This window comes from Paramormyrops kingsleyae, chromosome 19 (genome assembly GCF_048594095.1).
Source record: "Paramormyrops kingsleyae isolate MSU_618 chromosome 19, PKINGS_0.4, whole genome shotgun sequence".
NCBI classification, from domain to species: domain Eukaryota; kingdom Metazoa; phylum Chordata; class Actinopteri; order Osteoglossiformes; family Mormyridae; genus Paramormyrops; species Paramormyrops kingsleyae.
The window spans coordinates 16030650-16051339 of NC_132815.1; the positions used below are offsets into that span (position 1 = coordinate 16030650).

The 20690-nt window shown below is 42.5% G+C and overlaps 3 protein-coding genes and 1 non-coding gene across 7 annotated transcripts; 2 read left to right on the forward strand and 2 right to left on the reverse strand.

Moving 5' to 3' along the window:
* Nucleotides 1-554: 554 nt before the first annotated feature.
* On the reverse strand, nucleotides 555-6990 carry aida (axin interactor, dorsalization associated). Its single transcript, XM_023800712.2, has 11 exons — nucleotides 6620-6990; nucleotides 5718-5784; nucleotides 4407-4460; nucleotides 4258-4312; nucleotides 3796-3859; nucleotides 3336-3445; nucleotides 3066-3074; nucleotides 2433-2555; nucleotides 2187-2309; nucleotides 1775-1892; nucleotides 555-1495 (listed from the first exon to the last, which is right to left on the reverse strand). Exons 1-11 carry the CDS (start codon nucleotides 6724-6726, stop codon nucleotides 1399-1401), a joined length of 927 nt encoding a protein of 308 aa, XP_023656480.1. The 5' UTR covers nucleotides 6727-6990; the 3' UTR covers nucleotides 555-1398.
* Nucleotides 6991-8706: 1716 nt separating this feature from the next.
* On the forward strand, nucleotides 8707-14549 carry brox (BRO1 domain and CAAX motif containing). Of its 2 annotated transcripts, none has more exons than XM_023800450.2 (13): nucleotides 8707-8796; nucleotides 9402-9521; nucleotides 9667-9773; nucleotides 9983-10079; nucleotides 10664-10759; nucleotides 11185-11257; nucleotides 11483-11588; nucleotides 11743-11832; nucleotides 11917-12002; nucleotides 12095-12176; nucleotides 12290-12440; nucleotides 12842-13001; nucleotides 13104-14549. In XM_023800450.2, the coding sequence occupies exons 2-13, from the start codon at nucleotides 9421-9423 to the stop codon at nucleotides 13188-13190; spliced, it is 1236 nt and encodes a 411-aa protein (XP_023656218.1). In that variant the 5' UTR covers nucleotides 8707-8796; nucleotides 9402-9420; the 3' UTR covers nucleotides 13191-14549. The 2 variants fall into 2 exon arrangements, with proteins under 2 accessions (XP_023656218.1, XP_023656226.1); XM_023800458.2 differs by lacking the exon at nucleotides 8707-8796 and adding an exon at nucleotides 8801-8859.
* Nucleotides 14550-14608: 59 nt separating this feature from the next.
* Nucleotides 14609-19220, forward strand: LOC111837970 (protein FAM177B). 3 transcript variants are annotated; one of them, XM_023800474.2, is made up of 5 exons: nucleotides 14609-14848; nucleotides 15143-15286; nucleotides 16471-16537; nucleotides 16643-16740; nucleotides 18262-19220. In XM_023800474.2, the coding sequence occupies exons 2-5, from the start codon at nucleotides 15167-15169 to the stop codon at nucleotides 18451-18453; spliced, it is 477 nt and encodes a 158-aa protein (XP_023656242.1). In that variant the 5' UTR covers nucleotides 14609-14848; nucleotides 15143-15166; the 3' UTR covers nucleotides 18454-19220. The 3 variants fall into 3 exon arrangements, with proteins under 3 accessions (XP_023656242.1, XP_023656235.1, XP_023656252.1); XM_023800467.2 differs by having other exon boundaries at nucleotides 14654-14903; XM_023800484.2 differs by lacking the exon at nucleotides 16643-16740 and having other exon boundaries at nucleotides 14654-14903.
* Nucleotides 19221-20533: 1313 nt separating this feature from the next.
* Nucleotides 20534-20615, reverse strand: trnas-gcu (transfer RNA serine (anticodon GCU)). Its single transcript has one exon. It is a non-coding gene; the product is annotated as a tRNA-Ser (tRNA).
* Nucleotides 20616-20690: the final 75 nt, after the last annotated feature.

Consider the following 20690-nt stretch of genomic DNA (forward strand, 5'->3'; position numbering starts at 1 on the left):
GGACAGACCCAGTTTTATTTTCTTAAATGTCACTAATTTCAGTAAAATAATAGCCTGAAGATGTATCCATTTCAGCAATGTTTCCAGGGCATTGACAAACTATCAATGATCCCATGAAGTGTGGGTGGTGTGTAGCTCAGCGGCTTCTCTGCCTGTATCCTTTGTGGATTTGAATACCATGACCCCTAGCTGTCCTCACTCAGGCAAAAGTTATTTAAATGTAGTTGTGAAGTTGTTTATACAAATAGATTGATTCAACCCGGCTTTTGGCTCAAAATGAGAACTAGATTTTTGTATATACAACCGGGAATATTAAAAGAAGTTTAAAGAACCACAAACAATTACTGTATGGTACATGAAATGCTAAGATGTATCCCTGAATAACGTTGCCAAAGTGACTGGACTTGCGGGGGGAATTGAGAAAACTGAAGTACCGCAAGCAGCTTACCAGGGTACACAGTGGGCTATGGGGAGTGTTCCTTGGGTTCGACTAGGAACGTCTCCAGCGTTAAGTAGTAGTGAGGTTTGCTGTCGACATTGTCCGGATGAGGCACTTCTCAAGCAGCACTTCTCTTTATTAGAACTTGAAGCAACGTGAATATGCGGTTTATCGTAAACGCACATTGCGGTGTCGACAAGCATGGAGACGTCACGCGGCGCACCTGCGTGCTTTAAGAGATCTTCAGTACATCCTGCGCTAGTCTTCATTTCCTGACGTTAAAAAAATTAAAACCATCTAAAACGTTAGAAAACAAAAGGCATAATTGATGGGGGGGGGGGGCAAAAAGAATAGGGGGGAATAAACCATAAGGATCACGCAGCATCGTGGTAAGAAGCCCTTTCACCAGGATGATCAGACGGCCGGCCGGTGGGGAAGGGGCCGCCCTCCACCACGCCAGGGCCTGGTCGGTGATGTCCAGTCAGCAAAACCCGAGCAATCGCAGTGTGCCCCTCGATCATCCAGTGTGAGAGATAAACCCTGTTAGTCAGCTGTTTAGTGAACTGCCCCTTCGGTTCCTTGGGGGGACAGTCAGGAAGGGAGAAAATCCACAGCGCCGTACCACTGGTATGGTGACGGGGGGTGAGTCTCATAGCCGGAATGTTCCGTCCGCTGGCGGCCAGGCAGACGTCACTTGTTAAATAAAAATAAAAAAAAAAACAGTATGGAGAAGTGAGTAATGTACCCTGCATCAGTAGGACTGCCAGCCTATTGCCATCAGGTAGGTATCACACGGCCAGGAAGTCACCAAGTCACATGGTTTTGACGGGACAGAGTAAAGAGGGGTGAAGCCTGGCCGGCCTGTGAGTTTTGCCGAGTTTGTGGAGGTCTGCCCGCCCGTCGGACCAGAGTCCGCCTGAAGCGGCCCCGATGGGTCATCCTGCACTCCTAGGAGCTGCTCAGTCTTTGTGCAGAGTCTGCTGCAGGTGGAGATACAGCGGCTTCTTTGTCAGAAGGTGGAGCTTCTTCCTCTTGAAGTCAGTCGGCTTCTTGTACCTGGCGGTTAACGTCAGGAGGTCAGTATGATGTCATTGTACATAGACACGCAGAATGTAAACAGATTAATTTCATTCATATCATCTGACCAAAAAGTCAACATGGAAGGAAAACATGGGCCCACACACTCTGAAAAATATTGAACCTGAAATTACAGAATGTGAAAAAAGCATTCTGGTGAAGAAAATGATTTTAACCTGATAGGAGGGTGCCCAGTTCAACCAACATTGAACACAAAGGTGAGTGTCATGTTCTTATAGATGTCAAAGATGTACTTACAGTTCAATTACAATTGGACCGGGTTTGATTTCATCCATTTCCATGAAAGCAAAACATTTTGTGCTGGTAAATTTTTTCTTGGGTTTGTAGTGCTTAAATTCAAAGAAAATAGCTGCCCCTGGAAAAAATGATGAAGGGTTAAAGTATGTATTATACTGAAAATCCCATTACAGATATGAACTCTACAGATCGTCAGCTCAGAGATAACCTTTCAGATAGACCACATTCATTCAAAAGGATTTCAGTGAAACACAATAACTTAAGCATCGAGCAGGGCCTTCTTTTGTAGTAAGTAAGCATTTCATGGCAGTTACAGTGTTCACACTGGTTTTTAATTCAAGTAAAAGTGCCCTTTTACAAATGGGCACAATTTGGGTTTAGCAGCACGGACAAGATGGAAATCAGTGAGCACCTTTGGATAGCTCCTCCAGGTGCTTCTGGATCTCCACGTCCATGCTGAAGTGTATGTAGGTATCTTCCTTTCGGGTGGCAACTGGGGTGTCCTGCACTGGATTTAAATCCACGCCATTCAGGTCTACAGAGAATCAAAATCCAGAATCAGGGAGAACCACAGAATGACACGTTCATGGCAACAACACATACCGAACATCAAACGTGTGTGATTACTTAATCCAGTCCTTTCACAGCGTGATAGTACCTTTGACACTAACTGTAATGTAGGGATCGATGCACTGTCCGGCATCTTTCAGGCCAATCTTCTCAATCTTAATCGTGAGCAGCGTCATTCCCGGTTCTGATGGTAACCGTGGCAGCAGAGTCCCTGATGATGACATTATCTCATGAATAATTGAATTACATCAAACCCAAGTAACAGCCACTATTTAACTGATAATTAAAGAAACAGCCATTCTTACATTTATCTGACTGACCCTTAAGCTCTAAAATAAAATCAGTGATTGATGAAGTTCACCACCCCAAAGAATCTGCCATAATTACTATAAAATCTACTTTCTATTCTAGTACATTTGAAAAAAAGATCAGCACAGCCACTCCCCACTAAATAGGGGGAGGGGCCATTTCTATTGAGATCTGCAGGCTTCCAGGTTGCTGTTAGTGACAGATCTCCATCTTGGGCACCAAATGAGCTGATATTCGAATGTCAGATCCACCAGAGTAATTCAGAGCTGGCCAGCAGCGCCCCCAGCTGGACACCCACTGCTGTGCCAAGTGACTATTCATGGCCTGATCTGTATGCCATCGGTGGAGACAGGGAAACAATGGTGTGAAGGTAAAGTCATCGCTGCAGATGGCCACAGACACACGGCCATACCTTGCACGGCTGCGGATGGGATGGGCGGTGCGGATGGAGATTTTGTACACAGCAACGAAACAACCCAGAGGGAGGGAGCAGGGGAGAGAGAGAGAGAGAGACGGTGAGGCACTGGTCTGGACCATGGGGTCACAAACACACACACAGAAAAGGCCACTGTCAGCCAGCGCTGTTTACTGCGTCCAGCTCAGCTCGCAGTGACAAAAGACGGCATTCAGAGGCACACCGGGCTGTGACCAAACCTAACAGCGGCTAAAGGCAGCTCCATACCTGGCACTCCGGAGGGAAAAGACTCAGGGGATCCCACCCCGGCGGTCACACCTTCCTCCTCCTCATCCTCCAGCTCCAAGTTCTCCTCCTCACCAGGGGCGAGGATTTTCCTTCAGTCAGGGAGATGGCGTCATTTTCAACCAACCATTCAGCTGACTTCTCAGTCTGTAGTCCCAAAGTCTGTTCAGCAGGTCATGGAACTGCCCGATAATCTCAGTATCACATTGCATTTTGACACCAGAGATTTGAGCCTACAACACTCTGGTAATAAACCTAGTATTCTGGGTTGTGATAACCATAACTTCTCATCTGTTTTTGTTTATGTTCAGTTTTCAGTATCCTCTATCCTCTGGTCCCTATCATTTGAATCGTTTACAGGTCTATGATTGTTTTTTGTTATTACCCTGGTCGTAACTTAATTTGAGATTTTCACATGAAAATAAATGATGAACATTTTTACCTTAAAGGCACCGGTTGTACATCGAATGGAAAACCTTTGTTATATGTGAGGATATTCTTAATAACTGTTTAGAGGGGAGAAAAACAATTTGTCAATACTCCTGTACCCTTTGGAAATCTTGTCTGTCACTCTATCACTTTTTCAAACTACATAACCCATCAGCGTAGGGCAGCTGGGCACTGAAGTATAGCATTAGCTTGATGCTAATGGCCTATTTGACATCTTTAAGACCCACCCACTAAAGTTGTCCTCTACACCAAAGTAATACTCCATAACAACAATTCCCAGGTGACAACTTCTCAAGATCAGCCTACACGTAATGGGTGGGGGGTATTCTGTTTCAAATTAAATATGCCATGTACATTTTTATCTGAAAAATTCATGCTAATTCAGTGCTAAACGCCCCCATTTCTTCACACATGACTCATCGTCCATCCGCAGCGTTTTTACCAGGATACCTACTAGGTTCCAGTTTTTTCAGGTCTTCCAGCTTGAAATCCTCACTGGATTGTGTGCACTAATAATGCAAAAAAACAAAAAAAGTTTCAGAGAAATCCAGACACACGCCCCCTGCTGGATAATTTGGTAGTTCGTTTTATGATCAGCTGTACCTGCAAAGAAGCGCTTCTCATTTCCAGGCATGTGGCACATTTCCCCAGCGTTTTCTGCAATGGAAACACACACATGAACACACACAAACAGACAATGGCGTTCACCAGGACGTCTAAAATAACCACAAATGAGCCCAGCCTTGTGTTTTCTGTCTTATTGGTTCTTCACTTATGTCTCAAGAAGCCTGTAAAACTAAAAGTGAGAAGACAAAAATGGCTGCAACTGTAGCAATCAAATAAGGGACACTTTTACAGTGTAGGGTAGAGTGAATTTAATGTTTCTTAAAGGTTGCTAGGGCAACCGCAAACTGGTCCATACATCCTGGCTCTGAAGAACCCCGCGTGAACTGAAACTGTCGGTTTGTTATGGATCTGACAGCATGACCTTTAAAACTGCATCAATCCGTGACACCTTTGAAGTAGCATCAACAAAGGACAGTCAGTCTTCATTTTTTTGCCCTGGCATTTATAAATTTCAAACATGAAACCTTTGCACTATAAATTTCCACCAAGGAACCATTTCTCTTTGATGCATGCGGTGCCTGATTAGTGAGAAACACAATATTTTCAACAACTAATCTTTGCTGCCTTTTGGAGGAATATTCTTCCCTTGAATTTTTATGAATGTACATTTATCTAATGAGGTTATACTTTTTTTTTTACAGGCATCTATATTCTAGAGTTCAGTTGTTCCATTTGGTCATTGCCTCAGACTTACCTAGATAGATACAAATTTATCTGTCAGTGTTCTCGTTAAAAACACCAACACCTGCCTGTAAGTCCAGTTGGGTTAAATGTAGGTTTGTGAAGCTCTGGATTTGATAGTTTACCAGCTCGTATTTCAGCCATAAAATGCACGGATACTTTTCTCGGTCGGGTTTCTGAACTCTTTCGTGGTGGAAGAGATGACTGGCCAGTCTCCTTTCAGTCATCCTTTAGCAGAGATTTGCACCTGTTCTCTAGACTAACTACTCTTATTTCAGGTCATTGACAGAGTTGCCAAATGTGGTTAGCTGGCTGGCATGAGATTTTCAATTCGAGATAAGCCTGCACACACATTTCCATGTTTCCAACAGTTTTATTACCCTGTAAATAGTCAGTATGGTTTGAAAACTACCCTAACTTTTGATTAAATTAATTTTAGGTTTATAATGGAATGATATAGATTTACCGTAAGAGAAGTTCTTGCCTGAGCGTGAGGCAGAAAGCGTGAGTGTCACGCCAGCTGTATGAGAGTTCGCAACCCTGCACTGAGATGATCGAGAAAGGCACCCCAATCATTAACGTACCTTTATTATAATGAAAACATACCTTTTGATCTTCTGTAAAATCTGAAGAATTGGCCGACTGCACTTCTTTTTGCAACTGCCTCGCAAGTCTGCGTTCAATATCGCAAAGAAAGATGAATTAATTGAATTACTCTTTCGGACAAGCCTCAGTTGTATATTATACCATGCAAATCCTTTAATACGTCGAATCGGGAGCTCTGTGATCGGTTTGTCATTTCGCATGCACCGTTTTATTATTGACAACAAGGTTAATTCTTGCTGAAGGATAACGAAAGGATCGATGCCGTATCTCCGCATGCAGAATGAATGGTCAATATTAAGCTGCTGGTTATATATATATATATATATAAAAAAAAAAAGGTCTAAATGCTTAATGCTGAGTGGGAAGTGCAACGAGAAGGAAAAACAATGGGATTAAAGCAGCGCTGCAGTCCCGGACTAAAGCAAAGGGGATCCAAGCGCAATGGAGCCGGGGAGCGGGCGGGGTGACACGCCAGCCCCGGCTGAGGGCCACCCGGAGCATTAGGGTGTGGCAGGCCGTGCAAAAGGGTGGATTTTAAACGTGGCCCGGCATATATCCCCAAAAATACACAAAACAAACTTCTGTCCCGCAATGTGCGCCCGCCTGCCAGCCGGCAACAAATTAACCACCCAGTTCTCAAGTTTAAGTTATTTTTCCTAAAAGGAAGCGATTACACAAGTGATGATCCTCGATATCAACTCTAAGATGTGCATGTTAGACCAATTCACACGACATTCGCGTTTCCAACTCAATAAACCTTAATTATATGATACAAATTCAGTAAAATGCAGTTAAGATAGGAGATTGGGAGCCTATCAGGCAGAGATTGTCAGCCTTTCTTCCCCTCCCCATTTTCATTCCCCAGCAGACTGACTAACACACATTGAAATACTCGCACTTACATTTGGTACTCATCAATCGCTTCCACTAACTGTCCCCATGAATCAAAGTCCGTGCCTTTTTTAAAACTCGCATGCCATTTTTGGATGGTCTTGGTCACATCTGACATTTTCAAAAAAAAAAAAAATTCCAAAAAAAAAAAAAAATCTAGCGTCACAGTGTGAGCTTCAGGTTAACATCGCCGGGGAGCTTTTCGCGCGTCCTCTCCGTTTGATCGCGTCCCAGCGTACAGGGTCCGACACTGCCCGGTCCTACCCTCCACACCGACCAAGCCCTTCTGTCCTCTCACCTAAACTTCTCTCCGGCGGAAAACAGGGGGAAGTTCCGCCTCCCGGTTTGCCTTCAACATTCACGTTTAAGGGGGAGTCAGGAAAACACAGGCATCGGGAATCCTGATATGGGCGTTGCGCTGAAAAATGAAGACGCTAGCGTCTGCGATCAGTGTTATTAGGGGAAGAAAATCCGCTTTACGTTATCCCAGTATAATAATAATAATAGGCCTGAATACTACTCCGCACTTTCGTTAGTTCGTTTTCTCATCGAGATTTTAAAATATAAATATATATTTTAAATTTAAATATATGAAATGCAAACAGCGGGGTTCACAGAAGTTATTCCAGATTGTGTGGCTGCACGGTATGAATTATTGTTTTTACATTATCGTTAACTGGAAGTGCACCAAAACATTTCACGGACTACTCGCGCCAGCTCTTTTGGGACCGAAATCAGAAACACACACCAGGCCGCAATCCAAAATGACAAATTAAACGCGGTAAAGCAAAAAGAGGTATATAGTCTATATTCTTATTGGGCTCAAACTATTAGGATTAATCCCAGAATATGCCAGTCATCGCCATCATCATTATCTTCTTCTGGCTTGTCCAGACTACTCTTTCATAGGACAAAGAATATATATTGTTTTGGGGATCCTTAGATGTTCTCAGTCCATTTGGGAGATTTAATCCCTCAAGCATGTTCTCGGTCTTCCCCAGGACCTCCCCCCAGGCCCAGTACAACATCTCCCTTAGGATCCGTCCTGGTGGCTTCCTTATGAGAACCACCTAACCTGGTTCCTTTTGATCTGAAGGAACAACGGCTCTATTTGGAAGTCATTCTGCTTTCTTGAACTCCTCACTTTGTCACAGAGAGCAATGACAAATTTCTTAAATCCCTTCACTAAGGGCAAACTCTTAAACCCATCCCTTGAGAGAGGGCCAGTACACTCTTCTTCAAAAGAGCACCATAGGCTCAGATTTGAAAGTGCTGATTCTCATGCCAGCTGCTTCACCCTTGACATATGTCTGCTTAAGCCAGTGCTGAGGATCCAGGCCAGATGGAGCCAAAGGCACAACATCATCTGCAACCAGCAAGGATATCACTTACAACCCCCATATTGATATCCATCCATCCATATTCTATAACTGCTTGTCCTATCCCGGGTTGTAGGTGGGGTCCAGAGCTTATCACAGAGGCAATGAGCACAAGGCAGGCAACAACTCAAGATGGGGCACCAACCAATCACAGGGCACACTCAAACACCATTCATTCACACATGCATCCCTACAGGTAATTTGGCAACACCAAGTAACCTCAGCATGTTATTGGAATATGAGGGGAAACCGGAGTACCTGGAGGAAACCCCACTACAACACGGAGAGAACATGCAAACTCCACACAGATGTAACCCTGGAAGAGGCCTTGATATATAAATCAAAGACAAATGACAGAAGATATGATACACCCCTGTCAACACACTTCGACCCGGGGCCAATTTTGTGGACACAATTGTATATTTTTAATGAACATACATAATAGACAAAAAAATCACCTTCGGAAGAATACTCCTAATATTTAAAGCTGTTTGCCCGGTTTTGCCATGAAGGCACCGGTATTGTTCAAATACCCTACTATTACGGAACCGCACCTTTCTATGTTTTCGGAGTCACATCATGTTAGTGTGAGACTTCCGGGCGCGTCCCGTTTCCGTACGAAACGTCAGGAGTTGTGTCCTGCCCCTGTGCATTAAACGCGCCAATAGAAAGGCAAATTCGTTACGTCATCTAGAATAACCCAATCACTATGCGATGATGTGAAACGCACCGTGACATCACCGCGTCGAAATGCCGGAAGCGTTTTCTCATTGTTATTATTTCCTGTGCTGAGCTGAGCGGCTGTACAGGTACGACAGTTTAATGCGTGTGTGGCAGTTACATTTTATTTTTACGTGATTACGCGAGTATAGGTGTGGATATTGTTACCTTGTTGTTGATAAATTTGTTCTGCGCTCGTACTGTTACATGTGATGCATTCCAATATCTATGTTAACGGTAACCCAGTTATTGAGGGACAGTCGTTTATTTACTTTATTACTATTGTGTTTTACTTCACTTACTTGATTTACTTAAAATTATATTTAGTTGCTTTGATAACTGATGAGAAATCTGTTACCAGTATTTGAAATTTTCTCTTGCTGTTCGTCACTAAAGCTACACTGTTAATGTCAGCCTCTAGGCCGGGATGTGCTGATTTGGGCAGGTCCTTCGGGAGCTGACTGTACATGGCTGTCGCCCTAATCTGACCAGCACATAAAAATCTTATTCTTTATTTAACCCTGTCTGCTTAAGCTGTGGTTTTCGGTTGCATACAAACACAGTCGTAATATTTTTATAGTTAACATTTGGTATATTTAGAAGTTTACTATATTTCAAGAGATTATTGAGGATAAGGTTGTGTTAATATAAATGTTTCTGGGTGATCATAAATGAACAGTGCACATGCTGTCAGTCCCCAGGCGGTTTTCAGCATGGCGCACTGGTTTCATCGAAATCCCCTAAAAGCCACCGCTCCCGTCTCCTTCAACTTTTACGGAGTCGCTGCGAGTCCTGCAGCCAACAAGATATGCAAGTAGGTGCCAATTTCTACATCAGTCTTTACGAACAAATGCAACAGTTTGGGCTCTTGTAAAGAAACAGTAACTGATATTATGTAGGATTGGTTGTAAATATAGAGTAATATACTGTAAGCGGATATGCCTGTGTTTTTTGCCCAGTGATCTGAGGGCCACCAGGGCCCGGCTTCTGGAGTTGTTCACCGATGTCACGTGTAATCCCGAAATGATGAAAAAGGCCACGGATACTTACTTCTCCCTTTTGCAAGGTCAGCCGTCATTAAATGTTAACTGGAGACACAGTTAGGGGCGCAAGGATTTTGGATTAAGAAGATAAATCTCACATCGTTTAATGAAATGTAGATGTTTCATGTTCATGTTCATAGTGAATGTGTTGGAGGGATTTTTTTATATATATGTTGCTCTGTGTGATACTGAATTGTTTTCCATGTGGTCTGTCATATTAAATTAAATGTAGGATTCATTGTTTCGTTGGATGGGACTACACAAGAAAATAAAATGCGATTCATTCAGAACTTCAAATGGACAGACACTTTACTTGGGAACGTGGCAAGGTAATTCATAATGAAGTTATGTTACCCAGAGCTCTCAGCATAACACGCATAGAAGGGAGCAGTCTGGTCCTTGTTCAGCGGCAGCCTTGTTTACCACCACTCAAACCATGCATTTATGAGGTTATTATGAGGTTTTCTAGCCCCCAGCTGCCCACAAAATCAATGTTAAATAAATGCATTCCTTATTTGGGAGATACTGAGGCAGCATGTTCCGCTAACCGGCTAGCTAGCTGTCATCTTCTGACTCTAATTGCTAGCTCTTTATTTTGATTTGGAAGCATTTGAGTAGGACCCCAGAAACAACAAGCCTTCCCTTGCTTTTCAGGAATCTTTCTTTCCATGGTCCTGATTCTAGTCAGACCAGATAGTGTTGTGAGCCACAGAAGTCAATCATATGTGTTGATGAAAGCAGCACTTTCTAATAAGGATTTGTGAATTTAACATCTTAATCCTCCCATGGCAGATTAAAAGTGCTTCTCATTTTAACCAAGAAGGCCCCCTGACTGAATAAGCAGTTATTTGGAGGAATGCTGCCCTGTCTCCCCCAATTGCCCCTCTTATTCCACTCTGTGTTCCCCTGTCAGTGCCCAGCAAGATGCTGTGTTTGAACTGGCTGCAATGGCCTTTAATGTTGCAGTGTGGTACACTAAATTTGCATCAAGGCTTGCTGGAAAAGAGAAGTAAGTGCTGCCTTTCCCTACAGTCTATTTAAGCTTGAAAATGTTTTCATAAAAATCTTCTATAATTGACACCTCAGTCTTGATTTTTTTTTTCTGTCAGTGGTGACTTAAATCATCTGTTTGCTGAAATTTATGCGCACCATTATTTGTTTATTATTAAAAAATATCAGTGTGTCTAGTATAGAAATTGTATTTTTGATTAGCACACTAATCAAATGAACCAATTTTCAATGTACGTTTTGTGATTCTCCCGAGACACTGGCACTGCATATGCGAAGCCACAGAAAGCTAAAATAACTTAAAAATATAACCCTTGTGCTGGCTTTAGACCGACTGGAGCTTTAATTGTGCTCTTGTAGCTTGTCTTGGTATGATTTCCCCTTGATTCTGACTCGGGCCTTTGTAATGAATACTTTCATTTGTAGCATAACAGAGGATGAAGCTAAGGAAGTTCACAAGAGCCTGAAAATTGCAGCTGGAATCTTCAAGTACCTTAAGGTGACAGAAATTAGCTTTTTAAGCTAGTTTATAATCCTTCAAATGTGAACATTTTTAAAAACCTTTCTATAGTTTCGCATTTCTTAAATATAACTTTTTATTTAATTTACATCTTAATTCCATTTAACAATTGTCTGACTGTTACCACCATACTAATCTGATACTTAAGTATCAGCATTTCATGTGAGATGTGATTGTTGTATTTATACCTGAACCTACCACTAGGAGGCCCAGGTTCCTCGCTTTATCACCCCAGTTGAAAAGGGCCGAGATCTAGAAGCTAGAGTGATGGACACCTACACAATTCAGTCTCAGGCAGAGGCTCAGGAAGGTGGGCTGTGATTGATGATGAGTTTTAAAGAAAGTTTAGTGGATATTTTCTCTGTCTTTTTATGGTTCCCTATGTGAGATCAGGTATAGGTGTGATAAACCTTAGCTACAATATTGATTGTAATGTAATGCACTGTTTTTTTTTTTTGTGGTAGTGACAATTGCGAGAGCTATTGAACTGAAGCATAATGCGTCCTTGATAGCGGCTCTGGCCTTTGAGACTGCAAACTTCTACCAAAGAGCTGGTGAGTGTGCGTGTCGTAGGGGTGCTTAGGAGCCAGGGCAAGCCTGCTTACTGTCAAATGACTGAAGGTTGTCTGTTTATGCAGACCACACCCTGAACAGTCTGGACCCAGACTATAGCAGCAAATGGAGGAAGTACCTCCAGCTGAAGCAGATGTTCTACATTGCCTATGTAAGGTCCTACTGGCCTCCGGTCCATGTTGGCTTGTGCGTATTCGGTTTAGTACCGCTTTCAGAACCGTACGCTGTCTGGGTTTCTTACAGGCTTACTGCTACCACGGACAGACCCTGCTAGCCAGCGATAAGTGCGGAGAGGCCATCCGATCTCTGCAGGAGGCAGAGAAGTGTGAGTATGACCTTATGGGACCAGGGGGCAGTAGTGACACGTTATCAAATCCTGGCATTCTCCTCACACGTTGTCGAACTGTTACCCGGGGTGCTTTTCTACCCCTAACACAGGCTACTCCAGAGCCGAGGTTCTGTGCAAAGAGTACCGTCAGACCAAGGGTCCAGGCAGCACTGCCAAGCCATCCGAACAGCTTTTCTTTCTGAAGCTGGGCAGCCTGATCAAGAACACCCTGGAGAAGTGCCAGAGGGAGAATGGATTTATGTGAGTATTTAGGGCAGGGGTGGCCAATCTTATCCGCAAAGGGCCGGTGTGTATGCAGGTTTTTGGGATAACCTGTAGGTCAGCTGTTCAAACCCATGTGTGAGGACTCTTCAGCCAATCAGTCCTCTAATTAGTAATCTAATTAGGGAGTTGCAGCGAAAACCCGCATACACACAGGCCCTTTGCGGATAAGATTGGCCACCCCTGATTTAGGTCATCGTAAAGAGGCGAAGGGAAGGATACAGGAGACGCGCTTGTGTTGTGCTGCCCCTAGTGGTAATCAGTGTCTGAGCGGCTAAAGCATGTCTGCTACCTTTCATTCAGGTGTAGGTATTTATCATTTTGAAAGCTTATTTTTAACTGAAGATTAATTGTTTGATTTTTTTTTTTTTTTTACTCAGATATTTCCATAAGATTCCACCAGAGGCTCCTCAGCTGGAGCTGAAGGCCAGCTACGGACTAGCAGAGCCTGTTCCCTTTGAGCTCCCTGCTCTGAGTGAGCAGTGCACCCCAGAGGTGTATGCGACCTTTGACCTCACCAAGGGTGCCAAAGACGACAAGGTAATCCAAGAGCCAGTATGCATTCCTCTGAGCACTTTTTGTGCTTTATTTGTGCGTCTAGTGCTTTGATCTGACAACCACCGTATAACATGCCCGTTCCAGGCTAAACCAAAGCAAGAAGAGGAAGTGAAACCAGTAAAGGAACCAGACCTGAAGCCTCAGAAGGACACGGGCTGCACCCTCTCCTAAATGGAGGGAGGGACACACTGCCCCTGTGTAAATAGTAAAGCTACTTTTCCAGGCAAAGTACAGCCATGTGTTTGACCTTTTTGATTTCAGTTTCCTGTAGGTACAGGTGAGATGACAGACCATAACGCTTTTGAAGCAGGTGGTTCACGATAAATGGCTGTGCTACAGTGCAGAAGAGTAACTATATAATGGGCACAGAATGCGAAGAGCAAGGAAACACCTGAATGAATGATCTGGCAGGTGATGGGCTTAACAGACATGGTAGAGCTCTGGCAAGCATAAGGGAGGGTAATGGGGCAGGGCGTGTCTGGTAGTCACATGGTCTTAAATTCACAATCCACAGACAAATCATTGCCAACCTACCTTGACCTGGATACCAATTTTATGCCTTACTTCATAGGCAGTTCACATTTGAACTTTTCTGAACTAACATCCACACTTTTACTTGCCCTAGTTTATATTCACACTCTGTTTTTAATTAGCATAGATGCGCCATAGATTAGCATTTGACTTTTTTGAGTTTGAGCTATCATACATGGGCCTAATTTCATACATATATTTTTCATTTCAGTGTCTGAACAGGTAATTTGTAACTGTGATCTACAAGGCGGTATTCTGCGCTGTTCTAGAGTCTCAGTCTGTTTTGCTTGTCAGTTTCCATTTGTTCATGTTCTTTTACAATTGACAGCTTTTATCTGACAGCTGATTGGTGATTAATGGGTTATGATTGGCCCCTGCATGGTGTCAGAAGTCAATGAACACTGCCTCTAAACACACATACACACAAAGTCATGTGACATGCCTCTGAACTTCTTATAATCCATTTTCTGTTAAGTGGTGATGTCCCGTAAATTTGTGCATCTCATCTCGCAGATGTCAAACCAGAAGCTAAAGGTACAGCAGGTACCACTTTATTTTACGAGCATTTGACTGTATTGTACTCTACATCTTGGGTAACTCGGATATTGAAATGTCCCGTCCTTGCAGAAGTATCCGAGGATTATGGGATGTAACCGCATGTGAAACTTGCCAGGTTCTCCTTGCTTTTTCATTTATAGATGCACTTTCATGTCCCTCTCCAAATCAGTCTTAAAAATCTGATGATGGAGGACTGCTAATCGGCTGATCGTTCAGGAAACGCAAAGGGCGTCACTTTAAAATTCCACTGTAACTAGGCCCTGATTGGCCGCTCTCTCTCTTTCTGTTTGTTCCTCTGTCTATGTATGGATATATATGATGCTGAGTCTGTATTGTAGTGCTGGAAATTTGGATGAAAAAGATAAACTCTATTCATTGTCTGGATTATTGCTATATATCTACTGTATTTTAAGTGGTTAATAAAATGACTGCAGTCTGTTACTGTCATGAGTTCTTTTGAGACCAAAGAGCCTGTCATGAAGGATCAGGTGTTAGAGTAAAAGAGATGATCGTTTAACAAAGAACAAGCGTCAGTCTCACCAAGTATGTGGTCTGTAGATTTAATCATTAGCTGATATTTAAAAACAGGCTGGGTGTGTATGTTGATGTTTGGACACGCCTCCAGCGTACATGAGTGTCAGGTTTCCTAGGGCGTGTCAGGGACCTAAGGATCCGGGTTATGTGTTTGTGTCACAGCTTTCAGTTTGGTTGTTTCGGGCAGAGGGAGCAGAAATATTCAGGTATGGAAAAGTGAGCCACAGTTAAATGGGAAAGATGAATGAAGAACTTCAAAGTGTAAGTGCAGCTTGTGACTATAATTATAAAATAAAAAACTTGAGGTTATTTGTATATTGATATCATGGAAGTACGTTTTAAGTACTTCTGATTTTAGCATTAAGAAAAGTTGAACTGAATCTAACATTCAGTTTTATTAATGTGTAATATTTGCCACTGCACTACTGAGAGCGTTTTCATATAAGCGATTTGTACAGTGTTTTCTGGTATAGTCATACAGGATTTAAAATCCCCCTCAGAGCGAGGGCTGGCTCGCCAAAGGGATGACAGGCAGCATTCCGTCGTCACCCGGGCAGAAAAGGGTCATCCACTTTGTCAGTGGTGAGACCCTAGAGGAGGAGTCCAGCGATGAAGAGGAGCTCTTCGACGAGCCAGTCGATACGGTGAGCAGGTCTTGCAAGTGTTGAGCCCCCCTTCCGTTCACAAAGTGCCCAGCCGGTGTCGGTTTAGTTTTATACCGTTATTGTTTTCATTTGGTCATTTGTCACCTTCCTGAAACTGTTGAATGAAATTTGATTAGCACAAGACCATGTTCTTTTCATAAACCTGCATAAGTACACCATCACCTAGAGGTCGTGAGTAAAGAACGGAACAGAGCGATGTATGTAAACTATTCATACTTAGTAACAATACTGAATTTAAACTCTCTGTACAAAATATAGAGTATGTAACCTATGTAGCATAAATAGAAATTTGCTCAACAAGCTCAACCAGTTTTTTCCCACAAGCTGTAAGACTCTTGAACTCCCTACAGTTCCTCACCAAACTTCGAGTTCTAGTGAGTTCGAGAACCGAGGTACCACTGTGTGTATATGTATATATATATAAAATATATGTGTGTGTGTTCCCACCTAACAGATTTGTTTGTTTTTCAATTGAATTGTACAGGTTATAGGTCACATTAGGTTGGAATTTTTTTTTTATTATTTATTATGGTCTTTATTATTTATTATGGTCTAATTTTTGCCATTTAACAAATGTGTGTACACTTTTTATATCCACGGTACCATACTATATTATGTATAGGTCACTTGCATACTACATCTCTATGCTATATAGTCCACATACTATATATAATGTACAGAAAGTTTATATTAAATATTATGCATGGATAGTTTACATACGTCATTCTATGCATGTCATAGTTTACATACAGTTTATGTTCTGCTGCTACGCTTCTGCTGCTGTAGTATCCGCAGATATTTTTTACAAATCACACTCTATCTATATACTGTGTGTCTAACCCCTGTGATTGTATACATACAGCCCCCCATGTGTCTTATGTTGTCCCACGGTCCTGTACCGCTCGTACCAGCTGCATACCTCGTACCACTGCATACTAGTGTATCTGCCACTTGATTTGACTTGAGAAACACTGACCTAAAACCACAGGGTGTTATTGTATGCCGTTGGCCCACCATGTGAAAAATAAACATTTTATAATAATTCAAGTAAACACACCGTAATATCCTAATATTTCCCTCCTTTTGTCCCTCCTTTGTCAGATTACTGTGAATAATGTCATTTTTTTTTTTTTTTTTTTGCTGTTCCCGACTTTTCTATTCAGGCTCAGCTGTCATGGAGGGCATATTCCCGCTTGCTTTGGGGGCAGTTTCGTAGGAAGTCCTTTCGGAGTGAGTCCTGATTAGCTAGAGCGTACCACACACTCCTCTCACTATTGTCAGTTGCTTTTATTTTGAAAAACATACTCGACTCTCACTTGAATCATCTCTTGTCAGCCTGTGATTATATGGGGGGAAAACTGGCCAGTCTGGCTGGACTTAATGAGGCCAGGTACCAGTATGCAGCTGATGAACATGAGCGTTGGAAGAAAAAGGTGTGTGGGGATTGTGGGAAAATAACTGTGAAACTATGAAATGTTATTGTGTAGCTCAAGTGATGGGCAGAATCAGGGACTGGACCACCAACAATTGCTCTAAGACTACACTGCAAGTACGGCTTCCCCTATAAAACTGCCAAAAGATTTTAATCAATGTATCAATGAAAATTAATTTTATTTGTGATTAAAAGTGGAATCTATCTTGGAGCAGGAGAAACCACAGCGCTGATCGTTTTATGGCAATTGCTTTCAACGACATATATGCTCATTTTCCCTTTGAAACCAGAATAAATACAGCCCATAGACACCCAATGACACCGTGCTTCACTGGAAGTCCAAGCCTCGATATTTCAGTGACGTGTTTTCGGAGCCTGTCCAGACGCCATGCTTCACTAGGAGCTTCCTACATTTTTTTTGCTTAGGCAACATTGATTGGACAGATAGACATGCAGTCAGATATTGGGGAAGATGGTGGTGCAGGAGGTAGTGCTATCGTTTGGCAACCAGAGGGTGGCAGGTTTGAGCCCTGGTTCCTCCTGGGCCCATCAAAGTGTCCTTGATCAAGACACTGAACCCAAAATTGCTCAAGGTGTGCAGGTTGGCGCCTTGAATGGCAGCCTTCACCACCGGTGTATGAATGTGAGTGTGGATGGGTGAATGTGAGGCATGGATTGTAAAGCGCTTTGATTACTCATAGGAGTAGGAAAGCGCTATATAAATGCAGTCCATTTACCATATTTTAGATCTGCCTGGAAACCAGGCTTCTCTGCATGGTAATTAGGAGACATCTTAACAAGACAGGATAAACTACCAATAACATTAATACTGACAACTGACACACACTGTTGCCGGTGTTGGCTTGCGTTATTCATTCATCCTGTCACATGCAGAGGCACAGAGGTGTTTTGTTGCAACCCAGAGTGACAGTTTATAGTTTCGTATGTTATCCTACACTACTGGCATGTGTAAATATCGCAAATACACCTGTTATCATTGAGTTTTAAAGTTTAATCGCTTGTTTAATTTTCAGTGAAAGTTCAGTGATTTTCAGCATACTAATTTTGTAGTTAGCTCACTAACTAAGCTGTCTGTATGTTCAAAATGGTCAAATTGCCTGAGAAGGAGCAATGCTGGTATGACAGGATAATAGATCATTTCTTATAGAAAGACAGGAGAGTAGACTGTACATAAAAGTAGCTGATTGGTTAAAAAAAAAAAGTAATTTTTTTTATACTGCCAACTGCTGACACTGTGCCTCCCCCATTTTAAAAATCACCATCCGTCACTGAACTGGACAGGTCATAGCCAGAGACACTGAGCTGTCACCTACAGACTCAGCATAATCAGGACACACTTGGCAGAAATCTGTGGGTGTAAACCCTGTAGACAATATTCAGTATGCACTATATACATTATATATATATATTGTTATATAAATCTGTGATCCATGTTTGCATGTAAACAATCCCATAGTTCAGTGCTTCATTTTCGACTGAAGTCTGTGGGATTTATTTCCAGCTATCAAGACGTGAAAGTACTGCTGGCGGCTCTTCCATCATGAATAAGAAGAGGCATCTTTCTTCCCGGACTACCAGTTGCTATGGGACAACAGGTTCTCCAGCAGAGCCCTGCCATCCAGGCTCTGTGGTCAATACAGATCACATACCAGAAGGGTCTTGCAACAGAGGGTACCAGGAAGACAAACAATAAACACTGCACATGCAACAATGTACTTTTAAAAAATTCCCATGCCTCTTCAAACGTTTTGCTATTTAACTCCATCCAGTTTACAGTTTCTAGTTTGAGTCTCATACCATTAAATTTAGCCTTCCTAACATTGTATACTTTTATTTTGGACTTTGCTCTTTGGACACTACAATTAACCTTGAATTTAACCATGTTATGATCATTACCGTCCAATGGTTCTAAAACATCAAATTTTCCAATCCTATCCTGGTTATTAGAGAAAACAAGATCAAGAAGGACTTCTCCCCTGGTAGGGGTATTAACAAACTGAGTAAAAAAATAATCCTGCACTAATTCCACCATCTCAAGTTCATTTACAGAAGAGCAAGAGACTGTGTCCCACTGTATCCCAGGTAAATTAAAATCACCCATAACCACCACATCATTTTTATTACTCATAATCCTGATATCATCATATAATATTCTGCTTTCCTCTACAGCTACATTAGGTGCTCTATAACAAACCCCGACAATTAGGCCATTTGAGTTTTTAGCACCTAGTTTTATCCATACAGCTTCTGTACTTTTATTTTTAGCAGTGAGCTCCCTTGCCTGCAAGTTTTCTTTTACGTATACTGCAACACCACCTCCCTTCTTTCCCATCCGGTCTCTACGGAACAACGTGTAACCATCCATATTATATTCTTCACCATCATTGTCACTCATCCATGTTTCAGCTATTCCTATAATGTCGTAAGTGTCCGATGAAATTAAAGCCTCTAAATCATGAATTTTGTTTCTAATACTCCTAGCATTTAAATACAGACCGCAAAGGGTAGGCCCTTTACAGTGCCCACTTTTAATATTTATTGGGGCTTTCCGTCTCTCCCCACCTAAATTCTTAACTAACCTCCCTGCCCCCCCAGTCCCTAGTTTAAACATTCCTCAACTACTCTACACATACACCTCCCCAATACACTGGTTCCCCTCTGGTTCAGATGCAACCCATCCGGCTTGAACAGGTCCCACCTGTTCCAGAAGATCTTCCACTGCCCCATAAACCTAAACCCTTCTTTCCTAAACCACCATTTTAGCCACGCATTTAATCCCCTTATCTCAGCTAACTTCCGCGACTTCTATAAATTTATCTTGCAGAACAGCCCTCCTGCCCTTTCCTATGTAGTTGGTGCCAACATGCACCACGACCAATGGATCCACCCTGGCTGGGGCCAAAAGCCTGTCCACTCGATTCGGAAGGTCCCCTACCTGGGCACCAGGCAGGCAAGACACCGTACGGGACCCTCTATCACGGGTGCACACAACTATCTACACCTCTAATAGTTGAATCCCCTACTACCACAACCTCCCTCCTCCTGGGGGTTGTCGGCTCCTTGGTGCCCAAGGGCTCACCTGCCTCCCCAGTCTCTTCCGGCTCTAAAGCTGGAAGCACATGAAAGCGGTTAGACACCGTCACTTCAGGGGATGCCGCCTCTGTGAATTGTGTACACCCTTTTCTACGTATATGTTCACCCAGCTCTCTCGACCTACCTGTTCATCATTCCCCCCGCTTGTGACGTAGACAAAGTAAAACACTATATTAACACTTGCGTTAAAACGTAACTTTTTTTTTAAATTATCCGACAGCGTCAGCGATAACAACCTTAAAATTAAACTTTTAAAATGATCAAATTAACAATTACCTACCCGAGACTAACTTCCTGCTGCACCACATTTAACTAAAATAAAGCGAAGTTGCTCTAGGGAGGCCGAAAAATCACAAAAAAAACTCTCGCAAAGCAGGCTACTGCCGGAGATGGAAAAAAGTGGATTTTAGATATACCAATGAGTTGTTACCCAGAAATTTCTCAAAAAGTTGACTTAATTTTTCCTAAATGCTCCGCGTTTCTTGTAAATGTTAGTGTTAACGATTTTCTTTTGTAGAAATATCATTTATGTGAACCCTTTCTTTTGAACTTTTACGTCAATTCGGGCAAATGTGTTGGTCAGCTATGTAACTGATTGGTAACTTAAAGGCGTATTCTTTTCTTAAGCACAAAAAGAAACAAAGCGATTTTCATATTCAATCACAAAAGCAACAATTAACCGACGAGGATGGGATTCGAACCCACGCGTGCAGAGCACAATGGATTAGCAGTCCATCGCCTTAACCACTCGGCCACCTCGTCGCCTGCGCCATAATGTTCTACTTACTCTTTATAAAGGGCTATTAATTAAACGCTAATAATGTAAATGAATAAATA